The sequence below is a fragment of the Diachasma alloeum genome, unplaced genomic scaffold (assembly GCF_001412515.2).
Source record: "Diachasma alloeum isolate Michigan unplaced genomic scaffold, Dall2.0 Dall_scaffold_00192, whole genome shotgun sequence".
NCBI lineage: Eukaryota > Metazoa > Arthropoda > Insecta > Hymenoptera > Braconidae > Diachasma > Diachasma alloeum.
The window spans coordinates 22303-40771 of NW_021680357.1; the positions used below are offsets into that span (position 1 = coordinate 22303).

At 36.6% G+C, this 18469-nt stretch overlaps 1 protein-coding gene across 1 annotated transcript in view; it reads left to right on the forward strand.

Annotated features, from left to right (window-relative positions):
- The first annotated feature begins 491 nt into the window (after window positions 1-491).
- The window catches only part of LOC107048424 (cytoplasmic polyadenylation element-binding protein 2), a 158506-nt gene continuing 140528 nt past the window's right edge, over window positions 492-18469 (forward strand). The window contains exon 1 of the mRNA XM_015271583.1: window positions 492-1502. Within this exon, the coding sequence (XP_015127069.1) occupies window positions 492-1502 (1011 nt within the window). The remainder of the gene's footprint in view (window positions 1503-18469) is intronic.

An 18469-nucleotide genomic window follows, 5' to 3' on the forward strand; every position in this document is an offset into this window, starting at 1 on the left:
GGGGGGGGGGGGGGGGGGGGGCTAAGTGGAGTTTAAAAAAAAATTGGTGTTCAGTTTACACAGGATTTAATTTGAAAGAAAAATGTCAGTGATTAATTGTGTCGTTCTCGGGCAGTGGATCGCGTTCGGTGTCAATTTTTTCGTGTGAATAATCAACATTTTACGGACAAATGTTTTTTCTACGCATTGACAAAGTCTGTGAGTTACAGACAACTGAAATAAACAGGATAAAAATATAGAATAATTGGGGTGAGAGAGTAGGAAAGACGGAGTAGTCTTCCGTGTTTTCGTGTCTTGATGAAGGTGGCGATCGATAGGGCGCTCGCGTGTTCTGGTTGTGGACATTGACGACGTTAAGGTCGACAGTGAGAACAGAGAGGTAGACTACATCCACAGTTTGTCACCCTGGATGATAAATAAATCTGTGAAAAGTTGATAGTCAATAGCGAGGGCATTGAATACTTGAAGTTCGAAGTGTCAAGCACTTGTATATGGGTGACTTTGTTGGTGGCAGTTTATTCTCAACAAGCAGATTGACAACGTGCAGTGTGTCATCAACATCAAGCACGTCGCTGTTGAATAGCCAAGTAGCAGCGATGCAGGACGATTTGTTGATTGAGAAGCAGAGCACTGCTAAGCCAGCGCCACTGTCACCAGGTGGCCTGGATTCGGTGGTTACGACTGGTCAGGATAAGCCGAAGGATACGGAGCCCGAGAGTATTGCAATAGCGAGATCAACGCCTTCGTCTATGGACAAAGACATGACGACGTGTGGCACAACATCGAGTCTTCAGGGCTTCACGGATCCAGTGCGTGTGCCATCGCTGTGGGCAGCTGTGCCAGAAGACAGTGGGCTGCATGCACTACCGGTCAACGGTTCAATAGCGACCTTTCAGAATTTTCCGGCTGGAGGGCCAGCGGGTCTGTTCGCCGGATCTGGCGCAAGACGTGCTATAACAGCTAGTCATAATTTTCAACACGGCGGCAGTACGACTGGCGGTGTACGGCACGGTCTGCAAGTTGGACAGCAGAATGTGTCGCAGCAGTCGCAGGGACCGAATCAGCAGGCGCAGCAGCAGCAGCAGCAGCAGCAGGGCTCGCATCCCGGTGTTTATCTGCAGGGAAAGGGCTATGCCGCTTGGTCTGGCGGTCCGCAGGCGCCTCAGCAGTGGGGCAGTGGACCTCAGACCGCTGCTAGTCCCGCTTTGTCGCCCTGGAGCCGGGGGAGATCTGTTCCCAATTTACCACCGCTGCACTCGTCACTTCATGCCGCTGCTGCGGTCGCCGCTGCTGCTGGATTGCAGGGGAGGAAACCCAGTCCGACTTTTCCGGGGCATCCTGGACAGAATCAGCCGCATCCTTCTAATATCAGCCCTATTAAGTTTCGTCGGAGCACTTCTTATCCCGGCAAGGGGAACCTCTATCCACCTCAGCCTACACCGACTTTTGAAGTTACAGCCGCTGAAGAACGGGAGTTAATGCAGCTGTCTCCGTATCAGCAGGTACTTTATTGATTGCTTTTGGGGGGGAAACTGGTGGGTTAGAGACGTATTAGTTTGATTATCTCGAATGACGGAAACAAAACGGTTGGTAGAGTGATATTTTTACGAAGCCTTGAAATGCGAGTCACTAGATTTGAGGGGTAACAGATGGCCAACATTTCCTCGAAATTTTCAAACAAATTTCCTACACTGATGGAAAGGATTAGTTATTGTTAATGAATGCATTTGGTTGGAGACGAGGGTCTATTCGCTCTCGCCAAATGTTCGTTCGTTAATGGTTAACAAATGCACATTTGAGGAGCGCTTTTTGATTCGATTTTTACTTTTTAAGTGAACCATTCGTTAACTATTAACGAATAGTAGAGTTGAATATGACCAAATGAATATTCGATAATAGTTAACGAATCTCGTTTGGAATTTGGAATTATTTTTTTAACTGATTGAAGTGATTGAAGTTTCGAATGTCGAAGAACAAGACGTTTGATAGACAAGACATTTTTGTGTTGTCTTCAACGACAAGTCACCAAATTTAAGATACTTTTCCTGCCTTAACTCAAGAATCTTGAAGACTGTTCCGATAATAGTCATTTATGACGGCACTACGACAATAGATTAATTTCATTAAGATATGGAATCATGAGACGTTTTTGGTGAGTTATCCATTTTGATTGCGTGGGTGGAAAGGGGATGAGGGTGAGAGATGTCAAATGAATTCAAACATAGTATCCTTGCAATATTAGAAGAACAAATGAGACATCATAAATTTGGAATAGGAGATCCTCGCGTAAGACACCTGAAATGTCTAGAGTATATGTCTTAATTGGGGACACGAACGTCTTAAAGAAGGGGACAAAAGTGTCTTAAAAAACCACCTAGTGTAGCCACTGTAAAAACTAGTGTCCAAAGACGTCTCAATTTAAAATATTAGACAAAAGTCTGTCTTATCGGCCAACAGTGTGAAGACTGAAATTTGGAATGTCGAAAAACAAGACGTTTGATAAACAAGATATTCTTATAATGTCTTGAAATATAAGTCACCAAATTTAAGACACCCTTTCTGTCTTAACGTCATTAAGACATGGAATCGTCAGACGTTTCTGGTGACTTCACTATTTCCTTGCAATTTATTGGAAGATGTTAAATGAATACAAACATAGTATCCTCGCAACATCGGAAGAGCGTAAAAACCTCAAATATCATTTTAAAGAAAAACAGTTTTTATCAGTATTTTTTATCCTGAAAATCCTTTCACCTTCAATTTCCTAACTCTCTTCAAATTATGCTTCATGATTAACTGTTCTCATGCAACATGAAAGAAAGACAAATGCAGTATTTGGAACAACAAATGAGACTCATAATTTGAACCGACAGACCCTCGCGTAAGCCACCCCCAATGTCAAGAGTACATGTCTTAATGTCTTAACTCGACACTAAAATACTCAAATTTGAGGACACAAACGTCTCAAAAACAGGAGAAAAGTCTGAACTTGAGACCCTAGTTGTTCTATTGAAGAAACAATACTTGAGTAACGCAACTCTTGATTCGCTCTCCAAGACGTGATGCTGCAGCAGCGAACCTCATTTACTTAATCAGGAATGTATCCAAAACGGAGTAGAATGGTTCAGTAACATTTTTCTCCTCCATCCCAGTCATTCTCCGCGCGCATGAAGACGGGACTGACACTTATGCAACGTACTTCCACAGGATTTAATTTTAGAAATCAAGCTTCGTATTTACCATTTGACAAATCCGTCGTTTTGGTGTCATTGTACCACTCACCGGGTGAGTTATCGTCGGGGTCTGGAATGCTCGTTAAAATTGGGACGAAAATGGAGAAGGGACAGCTGAATTTTTCGGATTATCGTCAATGAGTTCGAACTAGTTCATTCCTATTCAGATGTTCTGTAGAAATTTTAGAGAGATGACAGCGGAGAGCATTGAAAACTTCGTCAGTGCTGCAGCATCTTCCGTCTTCGGATTCTGACCCAATTCCCTCGTCTTCCATCCTCTTCTGTTGGTCCACACTGTATTATAATCTTCATTCGTCGATGTGTGTGTGTCTAGTAGAAGTTTAAGCTCAGCTATTTTGGCCACGATACGAAAATAGGCCTTGCATACCGAGCGAACGAAATGGCAAGAGTGTATTGCCGTTGCGATGATCTTTATACGAACTCCACCTTTTATTTTTCATCGTCTCTGCGTTGACTCGGATTTCTCTCTCCTTTATATGTATTTTTTTTCACTTTCTTCGGGGAGCATTTATCGATCCCATCTTGGGAACCCTTCGTGAATGCATTACCGCAGGAGAAAATGGAAAAAGAGGGTGAACTGTGGTGCGTTCGTTTTATCGATATCGTTGAACAATTAGACCAGCAAACACACGCGTAGACGCAGTACTTCTTATCTCAGACCTGCACTCCCCTTTCATTAACCTCCTGCACACTTCCCCTTCGTAAATCTAGCGAGTCTTTGTAATTAAGGGGAAATTTGTTTGAATGAGGATTTCAGGGTTTTATTTGGCGAGCATTGGTGGAGTTAATATTTATGATGAATTTTTGGGTTTATTCAGCGATTTGCGGATTAGCCAGTGAAGCGACATTGTTGGTGATTTTTGGTGGAAATTTGTAGGAGACTTCGTGGAGTGCGCAGTGAAGTGAAGGGCGGAATGGAATTTCAAGGGATTTCATTATTGATAATTTGGAGAAATCAGGAAAATTCGAGTGTATATTCTTTGGAATTTTCAATTGATTGCAAATTGCGTAATTGGGTATTGAATAGCACGTTCGGAATAGGAATTTCGAGTCAGTTTGGATTTTTTTCTTTCTAAATCGCATTAAATGTTGGTTTTTGTAAATTACTCCACAAATTTTTGGCAGAAATTTCCAGTACACTTCCTCCAATTAATTGAAAATTCATCGACATTTGGATCTAAATATTCACGTTTTGATTAAAAATTAAAATTACTTGAAAAATTTTCGTCTTCTCGCGACTCAAAAATTTAGAATTCTTCAGATTCTTCAGTAACTCTTGAAAGTTCACGATATTTCCCCCCTAAATCGAATTGAATGTCTTTCTCCATGAAACCGCAGTCATCATGGAATTTTAATTATTCCACGAAAATTCACAGACATCAGAAAAATTCAGCTAAATACAATCAATGTAATTAGCTGATTTTCAATTAATTGAAAATTCATCGCCATTAGGATCTGAATATTCATGTTTTGATTAAAAATTAAAATTACTTGAAAAATTTACGTCTTCTCGCGACTCAAAAATTTAGAATTCATCAGATTCTTCAGTGAAACTAGAAATTTCACGTTTTTTCTCCCCTAAATCGAATTGAATGTCTCTCTCCATGAACCCCCAATCATCATCTCCATGGAATTTTATCCCCTAGCGATAGAAATTCATTCCACCTCAGCAGTAAAACCAAAAATTAAAAAAAAACGTGGTATCGATCCTTGAGGCTCGTCCAAGAATAGCCTAGAACGAAAATAGGCCGAGACCGCAGTGTTCTGGTGCATTCTGCAGTGCGGCTCGACACGAGCGTCCCTTTGTAAACATCCATTGTCCCTCTCATTTGATTGTGAAGGTTAACAACAAAAGGAGTAACAAAAATGGGTAACGAGAGAGATGGAGAAATAATACGAATTTGTCCCTCGGGCGATCGGTCTGTGAGTTATGTCGTAACATAAGTAGAGATTGCGTGACTCACGGAGGGTGTGAGGGGCGCCGATGAAGATTCAGAGGGTCCCCGGGAATTGGAGTGAAACATACATATTTCGGTGATGTTACGCCTTCATGCCACTTCTTTTTTGGGTCATTGCACCCCGAGTTCTTTATTAGTTAGGTTTGGAACTGCCTCAGGTGCACATATAAGGATATTCAAGGATCTTTTGCTTCATTAAATCTTTAATTTTTAAATTAATCACCAAATTTTTAATTCCACCGACTGATTTCAACCTAAAATTGTTGCACACTGAGAGAAAAGAATAGCTCTGTTGAAAAAATACGAGGAAAGAATATTTTTTTCCCAAAAAAAATTGTCCCCTCGAAATTATTTAGTTTTGCCAATAACACAGTTATCGGCAAGAAAATTATAGTTTCCTCTTGAAATTATCATTTGTTCCATGGAAATTATAAGTGTTTATTGGACAAAGATAGACACTACTCAATAACATTCACTTGATAAAACCGGAGCCTCATATAATTCTCTGTAGAACGAATGTATTTACCCGAAAGACATATAAATGTCTCACGAGAACAATTACTGCAACGAAAATGATCCTGTTTTGGTGGAAACTTTCTTTTTTGTTCACAAGTAAATTGATTCAACACGACAAAAGATCTCTCCAGGGAAATAAAACCATCTCAAGCTAGATGATTTTATTTCAGATATTTTATTTATTCGTTTTCGTCAACAACATTGTTGCCACGAATACGATTTTTCATCACTTGTGCGTAAACAATATCGCGATTCACCTCGTTTCTCCGATCATTCCATTGGAGTCCTTTGCAAGTGATTGTAACACTCGCTCATCGCCACACCCTCTGAGATTCCGCTCTCATACCACTCGCTAAGAAGGAACGTAAGAGACCGAACCAAGGGACGACTCCATGCGCCAAGAATACGTGAAAAGACATTTTCAGTGTTTTTTTTCGCCTTGCGAATCTGAAGTTAACGCGCCCCGGATTTATGTGGTATATAGCGAAAAAATATAGGATAATGGATACAGGATCCTTATCGCTCTCATGATAGGCTACACGTTCTCGTGTGTCGCGAGAATATTATTCACATCTCTCGCAGCTCAGCGGAATACACTTGTAACTGATTAAATAGTCGGCGAGCCTTAATGCGAGTCACACTGCGCGGACTTGACGCAATTTATCGTTATTTGTTACGGATTTGTATGAATCTTCATGGAATTATTGAACTGAAATTTGTAGGTTCCATTGATTTCTTCAATCAACTAGCGCCATGAATGCGCTTTTATTATGCCATTTTTCCCATTAGATTCGATATAACTTTTTGAAATTAATTATTTGTAATCATTCTCACTGTAAAAACCCATACGACCGATGAGAATCATATGTCGCAATTTATCAGCTCTTAAATTTTCATATTACAATAAATGATTTGCTCATGTTCTAATTCCTATGCTCACTGAATTAGATTTTAATCATAATTACAATTAAATTCCTTCTAGAACACACTTTAGAGTGTGAATTTCTGGAATTCAATGTTTGTTGATACTCTGGTAAAAGTGCGTGCCCACACTGTTATCAATTTTTAGTTAGTTCACACGGTAATTCAATTAATCTGTTGTTCATCTCATCAAGCGAGTCACACTGCGCGGACTTAACGCAATTTATCGTTATTTGTTACGGATTTGTGTGAATTTTCATGGAATTATTGAACTGAAATTTGTAGGTTCCATTGATTTCTTCAATCAACTAGCGCCATTAATGCGCTTTTATTATGCCATTTTTCCCATTAGATTTGATATAACTTTTTGAAATTAATTATTTGTAATCATTCTCACTGTAAAAACCCATACGACCGATGAGAATCATATGTCGCAATTTATCAGCTCTTAAATTTTCATATTACAATAAATGATTTGCTCATGTTCTAATTCCTATGCTCACTGAATTAGATTTTAATCATAATTACAATTAAATTCCTTCTAGAACACACTTTAGAGTGTGAATTTCTGGAATTCAATGTTTGTTGATACTCTGGTAAAAGTGCGTGCCCACACTGTTATCAATTTTTAGTTAGTTCACACGGTAATTCAATTAATCTGTTGTTCATCTCATCAATATAATTCCGTGCTTAGAATATTGTCATCTCGTGTTTTCAGCACCAAATTAAAAATTAAAACTTCATTTGGAATATTGAGTCACAGCTTCTTTTTATTCATATCAGAAATTTTGTATTTGGATATTAATATTATTTGTTCAAAGTGAAAAAATCGATCATCATTTTCACTATATTGCATTCAGATTCTCCTATCCTTAACGTCAAAAATGTGAGATAATCTCACAATTCTAGCAATTAATTCTAATCAACTTTGTTCGAAGAAAACCTTAGTAAACGCAATATTAAGAAAGTAGAATTATGCTATTTTCCTCTGACCTAAATGATTTGGACAATTATGATTCGTTTATTCATGTTTCATAGAATGGTATTCAATTCTCTTTCGCTTGTTAGGCGGGCTTCATGAAAATTCGACGCGAGACGATTGTACTCATGAGAACCGCCTTATTTTCTCCATTCGTTTGAGACATCCGCCATGCTCGAGGTCTCATTTTCCATTCAAAATACTGCCCATTTTTTTTCCTTGAAACGATCTTGATTATTCCGCGCCTCCCCATCCTCGAAATTACGGAACGCCAACTGTGATTTGGTCCTCCACCACCCAACAATCTGCGCCAGTGCTGTCATCGACGTCTCAACTCTAATCTAGACGCGAAAAGTCGAGGAGTAAAATAATAAAGTTTTATAGGTGGCATGCTGAGGGAAGTTCTCCCGCGTCCATAATATCGTCGCGAGTCCCACTGAACGTCGGGACGAGCGGCTGTGCCTCTTGATCCACTTTGGAAACGGTTGCCACGAGGATATTTTCTCCCATGATCGACCAACGGAAAATTGGTCGAATGCCATGGAAAGCCCATAGGCGATTTATATAGTGTAACTAGGGCTCAGAATTTACCCACTTCCGTCGTTTATGGAGGAAAAAATCATAAAGTTTTACGAGTCGCGGAGGAGGACGTTGAGGGGCGCATTTTATAGCGTCGCGAGCCCTACTTGATGTCGGAAGGCGACTGCCACCCTCGATACATGGAAGACACAGCACGATCGATATTTAGTTGATTTAATTAGAGGACTTCACCCCTTTTTATTCAGAACGTTCGTGGATAGATTCGGCGATTTTATTTTACGGAGTGTCATAAAAATTTCATTAGATCGTTAATTTGGGGCGGGAGGGGGAATTAAATGGGCATGTGGTGACTTTTCGTGCAGTCTTTAAAGCACATTCGAACATTTTACATTTGTAGATTTATAGTATATCCGTAGAAAGCAGGTTTTTCCTACGATTGTCCCCATGTTTTTATAGATAATGATTATAATTATGTATTGATCGAAAATGAGAACCCAGACATGGCGGATGTCTCGAACGAATGGAGAAAGTAAGGCTGTTCTCATGAGCACAATCGTCTTGCGTCGATTTTTCATGAAGCCCACCTAACAAACAAAAGTGAATTGAATACCATTCTATGAAACATGAATAAACGAATCATAATTGTCCAAATCATTTAGGTCAGAGGAAAATAGAATAATTCTACTTTCTTAATATTGCGTTTACTAAGGTTTTCTTCGAACAAAGTTGATTAGAATTAATAGCTAGAATTATGAGATTATCTCACATTTTTGACGTTGAGGATAGGAGAACCTGAATGCAATATAGTGAAAATGATGATCGATTTTTTCACTTTGAACAAATAATATTAATATCCAAATACAAAATTTCTGATATGAATAAAAAGAAGCTGTGACTCAATATTCCAAATGAAGTTTTAATTTTTAATTTGGTGCTGAAAACACGAGATGACAATATTCTAAGCACGGAATTATATTGATGAGATGAACAACAGATTAATTGAATTACCGTGTGAACTAACTAAAAATTGATAACAGTGTGGGCACGCACTTTTACCAGAGTATCAACAAACATTGAATTCCAGAAATTCACACTCTAAAGTGTGTTCTAGAAGGAATTTAATTGTAATTATGATTAAAATCTTATTCAGTGAGCGTGGGAATTAGAACATCAGCAAATCATTTATTGTAACATGAAAATTTAACAGCTGATAATTTGGGACGTATTATTCTCATCGGTCGTATTGCTTTTTGCAATGAGAATGAATCTAACGAGAAAAAGTGCAGTTTTCCTTATTCTCCCAATTTTTGTTCGCCAAATTAACCTATCATCCGGTAATCGCACAGAAATTGTTCCCAATATTACTCTAAACAACTTTCCTCCCCCTTCATTAGAAAAATAACTCCCGGTCTGGAAACAACGCCAGCCCATTCACAGTTACATTTTTCCTTGTACTTCAATTCTTTTAATGGCTTCAGTTCCAACTAACGAATTTTCACCTACACGCGTCGGTGAATTCTTAACGCGACTCTCGTACCGGCGTCACATAATTATTTCTCGTCTCATTGTTACCAGGTAGAACGACGTTGGTGCAATATACCACTGGCACATAAAAGAAAGAAACATTTGCCACGTTTCCGCAGGCAGTGCACAACATCACATGCACTTTTATATTCCTCCCTTATACACGGCGCATTTTCACTGTACATTCCCTGCAGCGTCTCAAGAGTTTCCTTCGGTATTTTTCTCCTTCTCTTGCGCTCTTCTATCCAGTGTAATTTTAATGCTTCTCGTTTTCGTCTGGATGTTACAATTCACTGTTATGGTCGAGCGAGAACGTTGCCAGTTCCAAGTTGATAATCTTCAATCTTGGATTTACATTCGCTATTTTTTACTCTAATTTGAAGTGGAGATGCAAATGCGTCAGGTGAACCGTCATATGAGGAGAAGTTTATAGCAGTTGCGATAATTTTCTCCCCTACTTCCGACACTGGAAATTTCTTGAAATTTCAGCCACTGACATCTGAATTCTCGATGTGAGTTTGAATTCAATTGCAAATGAAAACATTTAAAAATAAAATTTCTCATTCATCTTGAAAACTCAAGGAAATAGGGTCTTTCATGTTAAACAATCATTGATTTTCCAAGGGAAGCTTAAATTTCCAAACTCAGTCTGAAAAATGAACATTACATACAATTCAGCAGCGAAATGGTAAAACGGTATAAGTCAATTTTGACTGTTGACCAGTTTTCAATACATATCTCGGAATCTAAAGGAGATGGCAAAATTTTTATCACAACCTTTTTTGTAGAGCTGATTGAGGGCTATAACAAATGTAATTACGAAAATTACGCTATCTCCGTTAGATTCGGAAATATTTATCAAAAACTCAACTGGGAGATGAGTCGACTTAAACCGGTTTAACACTTCGCTATTGAATTATTCAATTTTCAATAGATTGAGAATTCTGAAAAGTTGTTGCCTGAATTTTCAAAATTTTCAATGTCTTCTCAGTGCCGTGCAGACCTGGAAATCGAAAATTACTTGAATATTCAAGGGATTAAGTGATTCGTCAAAATTTGTTACGATTGCGTATAAATGATTTTTATGGTGAAAAATAGATTTGTTTTTCAATTATATATGGAAAATGCTCGTAATTTTCGAAAATTATACATTAAAAATACATTATTTTATAAATTTTTCTTCCAAAGTAAACTTTCTATTTTTTTCAGATTTTTTAAATGTTTTCTAACGGTTCAATATCGAGATTGAAATGCAGACCTGCAAAGTTTAAATAATAAAATCATTGTAACATGTCCGGTAACTTGGGGTCAAATGAAAGTCAAATGAATGTTCGACTATAAAAGTAGAAAAGCCTTTCTTAAGGGAAACGGAACCCCTGCGCCCACATGAACTTTTAGAATTGTGTTTTCTCTTGCAATTATTATTTGTTATTTATCAAACTACTTCATTGACTCAACAATGCAATGATCGAGTCAGTAAAGTAGTTTCATGGATAAAAATTAATAATGGTAGGAGAAAACACAATTCTAAAAATTCATGTAGACGAAGGGGTTCCGTTTCCCCTTGAGGATATCCAAGTTCTTTGGCTGTTTTTTCTCCACTAAAATGCTTTTCTACTTTTGTAGACCCACGACAAAAAAAACCAGTTAAATCGAGTATTTTTTATAGCGGAATCAAGCATATGAATAAACCTGCGTCAAGAATGTGCCTCTGATCAGGGGTTGGAGAAAAAAAATCTGGTGAAACCGTTTCCAAAATTTAACAACGAATATTTCCCAACTCAATAAGCGCGTTCGTCTCCTCAGTAATGCGCACTTACTCAATCCACTATTCTATCACTGTTGATTTTTTAGAGTGTCATTCAACCGCAGATAAAACGTAACCAGATTGCTCCTCCCGGATAATCAGGCACGCCCTAGGTATGCGTTCTGTCGCCTCTCAGTTAGAATTTCGATACGCAGATACGATCGCTCTTCCACTAACCAGAGTGGGTGCCCCACATCGTATTTCCCATTCTGCGTTCGAGTGCTACATAGATAACGGAATAGAGGATGATATAGAATTATATATATCATATAAATTCTACTTTTATACTCAGTTGGGGGATGGGTATTTCATTTCGAAGATGATTGTTTTGCATCAGGCCGGGTTGTAGTAAGCCCTCTTAAGTGTAATGTAAGGGTCAGACACTCAGTGTCAGAATATTAGGGTCAAAACATCAGGGTCAGATTATAAAAGTAAAAAAGTGGGTGTCAGGCAATGAGGGTCTAAATATAAGTCATATATTATGCTTGATCACCGTTTTTAGCCCTTATATGACCCTCATTGCCTGACACCCACTTTTTTTACTTTTATATTCTGACCCTAATTTTTTGCTCCTAACATTCTGACCCTCATTCCTTCACCTTTACATTCAGGCCCTCAGTTTTTGACTCTAATATTCCGACCCTCATTTTTTAACCTCCACTTTTTGACCCTTATATTCTCACATTTAGTGGCTGACTCTTATATTACACTTGAGAGCGCTTGGTACAACCCGGGCTGATACTAAGTAATCATCCGAGAATTGAAACACCCATCCCCCATTCGAGTATAAAATATACTTGAATCAAGTATATTTTTTTTCGTGTTAGTTCATTGTCCACTTCACCTCGGTATCCCATTTCACCCCGCTCTGCTCTATTTTGAATAGACGAGAAAGCATATTTCTATTCTTATCTTTAGACGGAGTATATCTTTAGTTAGAGACTATTTTTTCGGTGAATGTCAATGGTTCCATGAATTTTCGAAGTGTCGCTCCGTGTTTTGGGGTCATACCCAACTTTATGAATAATTCTGCCTACTTCATTGACTAATTCCTCTCTTAAAATGGATATGCAAATTCTTTGGTTGATCCTGCATCTGAATATGTATTGAACCGAGGAAAGGAAAGTAATCAATCACGACGCTTAACGATTAATATCTAGTTTGCATTTTTCGTTAGGTCACTCCAATCTTATCCGTCAACTCCATCTTCAAGATAAATATCCTCCCTTTTCTCGGTTGACTTAACACATTTTGTCATTCGGTGTCATTTTCGCATGAAGAGGAATTTCTATTGGACATGAAGATGCTGACGTCTTGGGAATTTTTATCAAGTGACATTCCACTGAAATTTCAAGAAATTTCGTAATTGAAAATTGACGATATGATGAATAAATCGCTGCTCAGAGAGAAAAATTCAGTGAAAATTACTAGAAAAAAGGTCAAAATTACGTTTCGAAAAGTAATCCGCGAGCGAAGTAAAATTCAATAGAAAGCGTGAGTCGGAACTGAAATTGTACGAATCGCCACGTAAATTCTCACCGCTGTGGGGACAACAAATCGTTCCGTAATTTTTCCCCAACGATTGAGGAATTTTACGGAACGGAACATAGAAATAACTCACCAGCTTCATAAAAATTGTTGAACATTCAAGAATTTTTGATTTTGGAGGCACAATAAGTCGGCCAGTTTCTGTAAAATTTTACTTCTTCGGGAAAAATTACGTGACAATTTCTATATACTTTCATCCTGAAAAGGCACCGTCTGGTGTGAATTATCCGCCTCTTGAGCCAAATATTTCGTTGCTGTCGAAAGCAGAACAATTATTCATGTTTGAGGCTTTCAAATTCGAACATCAAATTCTTTGTTGGCAATTTTCGACCAGCGATTTGTTGGCCCAAAGAAGACTTGTTTGACAATTTGTTTCTTTTTCTCTCAGTGTAGCATAATTTGTCATTCCTTGTCACTTCTGAAGTCCCTAGTAGAAATATACGCGGAGGAACTGTTTTCATGAAAATTCATGGGATACCGTTTTTCGTGTGAAGACAAAAGTTGTAATTAACATTGACGGTGTCGATAAGATTATCAGATTGACAATTGAATCAGATTAATCCAGAGCTAATGTGCACACAGGCCAGTGTAATTCCGTGGTCATTAGCCGGCGTAACCCGTGAATGACTCACAACCCCACATTGACAAACATACATTCATTAACCATGGGCCGACCAGACGGGGATGTTTGAGCCAGACTGAGTGAGACGCACGTCATTACGCGTAACAAGACACGCGAGTGTTGTTTTTTCTGGCCCATTCTGAATTTAGAGTGAGTAACCAAGTCTGATACTTGAACGAGAGACATCAAACTCGTGGAGCTTGCGCCTCCGCCAAGTGACTTCTACAGCTTCGGGCTCGTCACCATTCGTCTGCCTCCTCTAATTTCTTTTTGACTGATTCTATTCCTAGATTCTACTCTCGATTGAAAAAATCGAAATTGAAGTTTCATGGACCGTTTAGTACACCCAGAAAAATGATTTACTTGAATCAAGTAAAGTTTAGTTAAATGGAATGAATAAGTTTATTCAAATAGTATCAAATAAAGTTTTTTTCGAATTAAATAAAAAATTTTATTCGAAGTTTTGTTTGTGTTAAATTGATGTTTTTTTAATATTATTAAATATTCATTTGATCCAAATAAATAAATTCTTTATTTATGCCAAAAAACAGTTTTCTTATATTGAGGAAATTTCTTTATTTGAATCGAGTAATTTTTTTCTTTGAACTAAATAAATATAGACTGGAGTGGAAAGTATAACAAAAAATTGGATCAAGCGGATTCTAGGGAGCTCAAATCGTCTAGATTTCATAAATATTGTTGAAATTCTTTCACAAAATACATCAAAATGTGATTTACTTGAAATTGTTTATCCGATTTTCAAAAATCTTTTATTTAAAATACATAAATTGTTTGCTTAATATATTTAAATCCTTTTTTTTAACAATTGAACAAGCTCTTTCATTTGTAACAAAAATATTCTTGAAATAAATAGAAAATTGGAATAAAATTTTTTATTTGATTAAAAAAAACATTTTGCTGGGTTATTATTGCTAATAAGTTATTAGCACTATCAAATGTTGATCATTTGGCAAATAATTTCGCACGTAATTTTATTCTATCGTAAATAATTCATTGCTTATTTTATGGTATTAAATTGGATGAGGTTTATTTTTAAACATTTGTGTCGGAATTTTAACTCATCATTATCATTATCATTTCAGTCAAAATATTCGACTCGGGTCTGATCGATTAAAATCAGATTTATTTTTGCGGGACACTATCACTTGAAAAAAATTTCGAACAAATGCACCCACATTTTTTAACAGCGTAAATTGTTTACCCCCACCAGCGGTTGATTTTAGGTAAAGCGATGGACGACCGTATCGGCTCATCAAAAAGTAAAATAAAGCAAGTAAGTCGGAATAGATGACGCAAAAAATTTTATCGTATTTTAACACACTTTGAGAAAGGTTTTTCATGTCAAAATTTTATGAGACAATAGTCTGTCTGCCGTATTAAAGTTGTGAGTATCGAAAACATTTTATACTCACATTGTCCTCTTGGCTCAACATTCTCAACTGTTCATAATATTCTCGGAAAATGTCACGCACGAAAAAATTTTGTAGAAAAATCATTGGATTTCTTGGACTTAGTGGATTTCTGTGGAATTCTATTGACATGTTTATGGATTTTTCGTCGATTCTACTGAAAAATCGTAGACAGTGTCAAATAAAAACGATTTTACAAGAAAAATTGAATTCTTCAAGTTTTTTTCCACTCTATTTTTTTTCTCTTCTAACTCAAAAAATAAACAAAATCTTTAAATATTTGAGTCGAGAAATTTCTATGGAAAAGATTTCAGTAGAATAAATTGTATAGAAAACCGCACTTTATTAATTTTTTTTATCAAAAAATATTCATTGAACATTTTTATTGAAAAAAAAACGCGCAGATAAACTGCGATTTTTTTCAACAGAATCGCCCGAAAACGAATCCAAAATTTAATCGAAATTCAATAGAATTTCGCATCGAATTCGCTAGGTTTTTCAATGAAATTTTTTCACACGTGGTCCCGTATAAAATATGTGAAATAAGATGAAACAATTCATTTCTGATCAAAGCATCTGGTCAGTATAAATCCGGATTCAATAATTATAATTGACGGAAATTTTATCGGCAAATGTGGCGAAATCGTTAGTTAAAATTATTCCTCAATCGATTCGTTGGGGATATTCGCGAAGGCACGGGATTCAATTGTGATAGAGATTTCAATCTAATTTTGTACCAACCGACCCAGCAGTCGAACAATTTCTGGCTCACCCTCGGATTGCTTCTCGTCCTCGGTATATGCGTGTACTGGCTCGGTGTGACCCAGTGACGTAGAGGCAGCCTCAATGTAAGACGTGAAAGCTCACATGGTTAGACAGGACAAACGATCAGATGAGAATTATTTTGATTTAGGATACATCGTTAAAACATTTTTACTGAAATTTTCGGTACATTCTTTATTAATTTTAATTAAGTGATAGATCCACTGTAATTTCGACGAATTTCCCCATTGAATATTCGCTGTTTGAGAGACAAGTCAATGGAAACTGTCAATTTCAGTTAAATTATTCCATGAAAAAACAAAAGGTTTGAGGTCTTCAAAGATTTTGAATTGTATTCTTCAATTTTCAAATGATTTACTGAGAGACAATTTCGAGGAAAATTATCTAGAAAATCTCGAACAGATTTGTGTCACAGGAAACGTAATAAAATGTAGTAGGTATCGCGAAATTTCGGTAAATTCTTCAAGAATTCTTATCAAACGATAGATTCACTGCAATTTCGAGGAATTTTCTCATTGAACATTCACAATTTGATGAAGAAATTAATGGAAACTCTCTATTTCAGTTCAGTTATTCCACGAAAATTACAAAAAAACCAAAAATTTCAAGTCTTCAAAGATTTCAGGTTCTATTTTTGAACTTTCAAATGATTTACGTAGAGACAATTTCAAGAAGAATGATCCAGAAAATCTCGACAAGATTTGTGTCACAGAATATGTTATAAAATTTAATAGCCATCATGAAATTTCAGTACATTCTTGAAGAATTTTCATCAAGTGACAGTTCCACTGCAAATTCGAGCAATTTTTTCATTGAGCATTCACAATTTCATGAAGAAATCAATGAAAACTGTCAATTCTAATTTAACTACTCCATGAAAATGAAAAAAAAAGATGTCACGTCTTCAGAGATTTCAGGTTCTATTTTATAACATTCGAATGATTTACGTAGAGACAATTTCAAGAAGAATGATCCAGAAAATCTCGACAAGATTTGTGTCACAGAATATGTTATAAAATTTAATAGCCATCATGAAATTTCAGTACATTCTTGAAGAATTTTCATCAAGTGACAGTTCCACTGCAAATTCGAGCAATTTTTTCATTGAGCATTCACAATTTCATGAAGAAATCAATGAAAACTGTCAATTCTAATTTAACTACTCCATGAAAATGAAAAAAAAAGATGTCACGTCTTCAGAGATTTCAGGTTCTATTTTATAACATTCGAATGATTTACGTAGAGACAATTTCAAGAAGAATGATCCAGAAAATCTCGACAAGATTTGTGTCACAGAATATCCTATAAAATTTAGCAGCCATCAAGAAATTTTGAGTAGTTTGACATTATTGCTGCTATTGAGATGAAAAATGAAGGTCGCAAAGAATTTTTATCTCAAAATGTCATAAAATTGAGATCACGAGAGTGAGTAAGAGAATAATCATACAGTGCACGAAATACTACGAGTATTTTTACACTAGTCAATTGAAAGACTGTCCATTCATCCTTAACTTCAGTTTAAAAAAATTGAAGAATGAAATAATTCATTGTAATTAATTATGTTCATGGCCTCTAAAATCCATTAAAATAATTTAGACGTAAACACAATAATTTTCAGAATTTCTTCTTTGCGAAAATACTCAATCACTCGAGCCCTACATTGCACAGCTACTTTGAACACACTGAGTTGTGTGCCAGTATGAATTCAATTATATTACACCGTTGAACGATATTTATATGCAGCTTTCTCGTTATCACACTCAAGTGAATTTTATTCATGTCGCCAAAACACTTGATCAAGATCTTGAAACTGAATATTTCTCGCCCGTTGAATTTCGTGAAACTCGATCTCGAGGAAACACAAGACATACGTATGGTGCATATATGCAGTCCGACACATCTCATATTTTATTTTCGATTCCCGCAATGAGAATGTCATGCAGAAAAAAATTTCAAGACTTCAAACAGAATAATTCTCGCACATTTTTCTCGGCACATTTCCATATACGTTCCATGCAGTCGGAAATTTTCATATGCACTCACATATTTGAATGTCTTCGCAAATAAGATATTTTTTGTCGTGACGAAGGTTGAGAAAAATTGTATCAAATACAGCGAAATGCAGCATCTCATCCAAAATGATTTAAAATAAAATTAAGTAGGTCTTCATTTGATTTTTTTTTATTCACTTCAATTGATTTTATGAAGCTCTATGCATTGACACCAATTAAAATTCAGTTTTTCAAACAGATTCGAACAAATTAATATTTTTCCAAAAATCGATTTTTCAACGATCACTCAAAAAATTGTCATCAAAATGGAATTAGTCATGGCTCAAAAAAGTGATAATTGATAATTGACAATACCCCATTGATTCTATCAGAATATGATGGGGGTCGCACAATTCGTTGTTGAGTTACAGCATATTGTTTATGCGAATTGAAAGAGAAAATCGGTTTGTTCATGATTACTGAAAGAATTATCAGTAATAGCAATTAAATCAGGGCTTGAAAAGTATATTTCAATGCCTTCTTAATCAAGTTGAAAAATGGTGAGAACAGCATCATTGCTTATCAAGTTACACAAT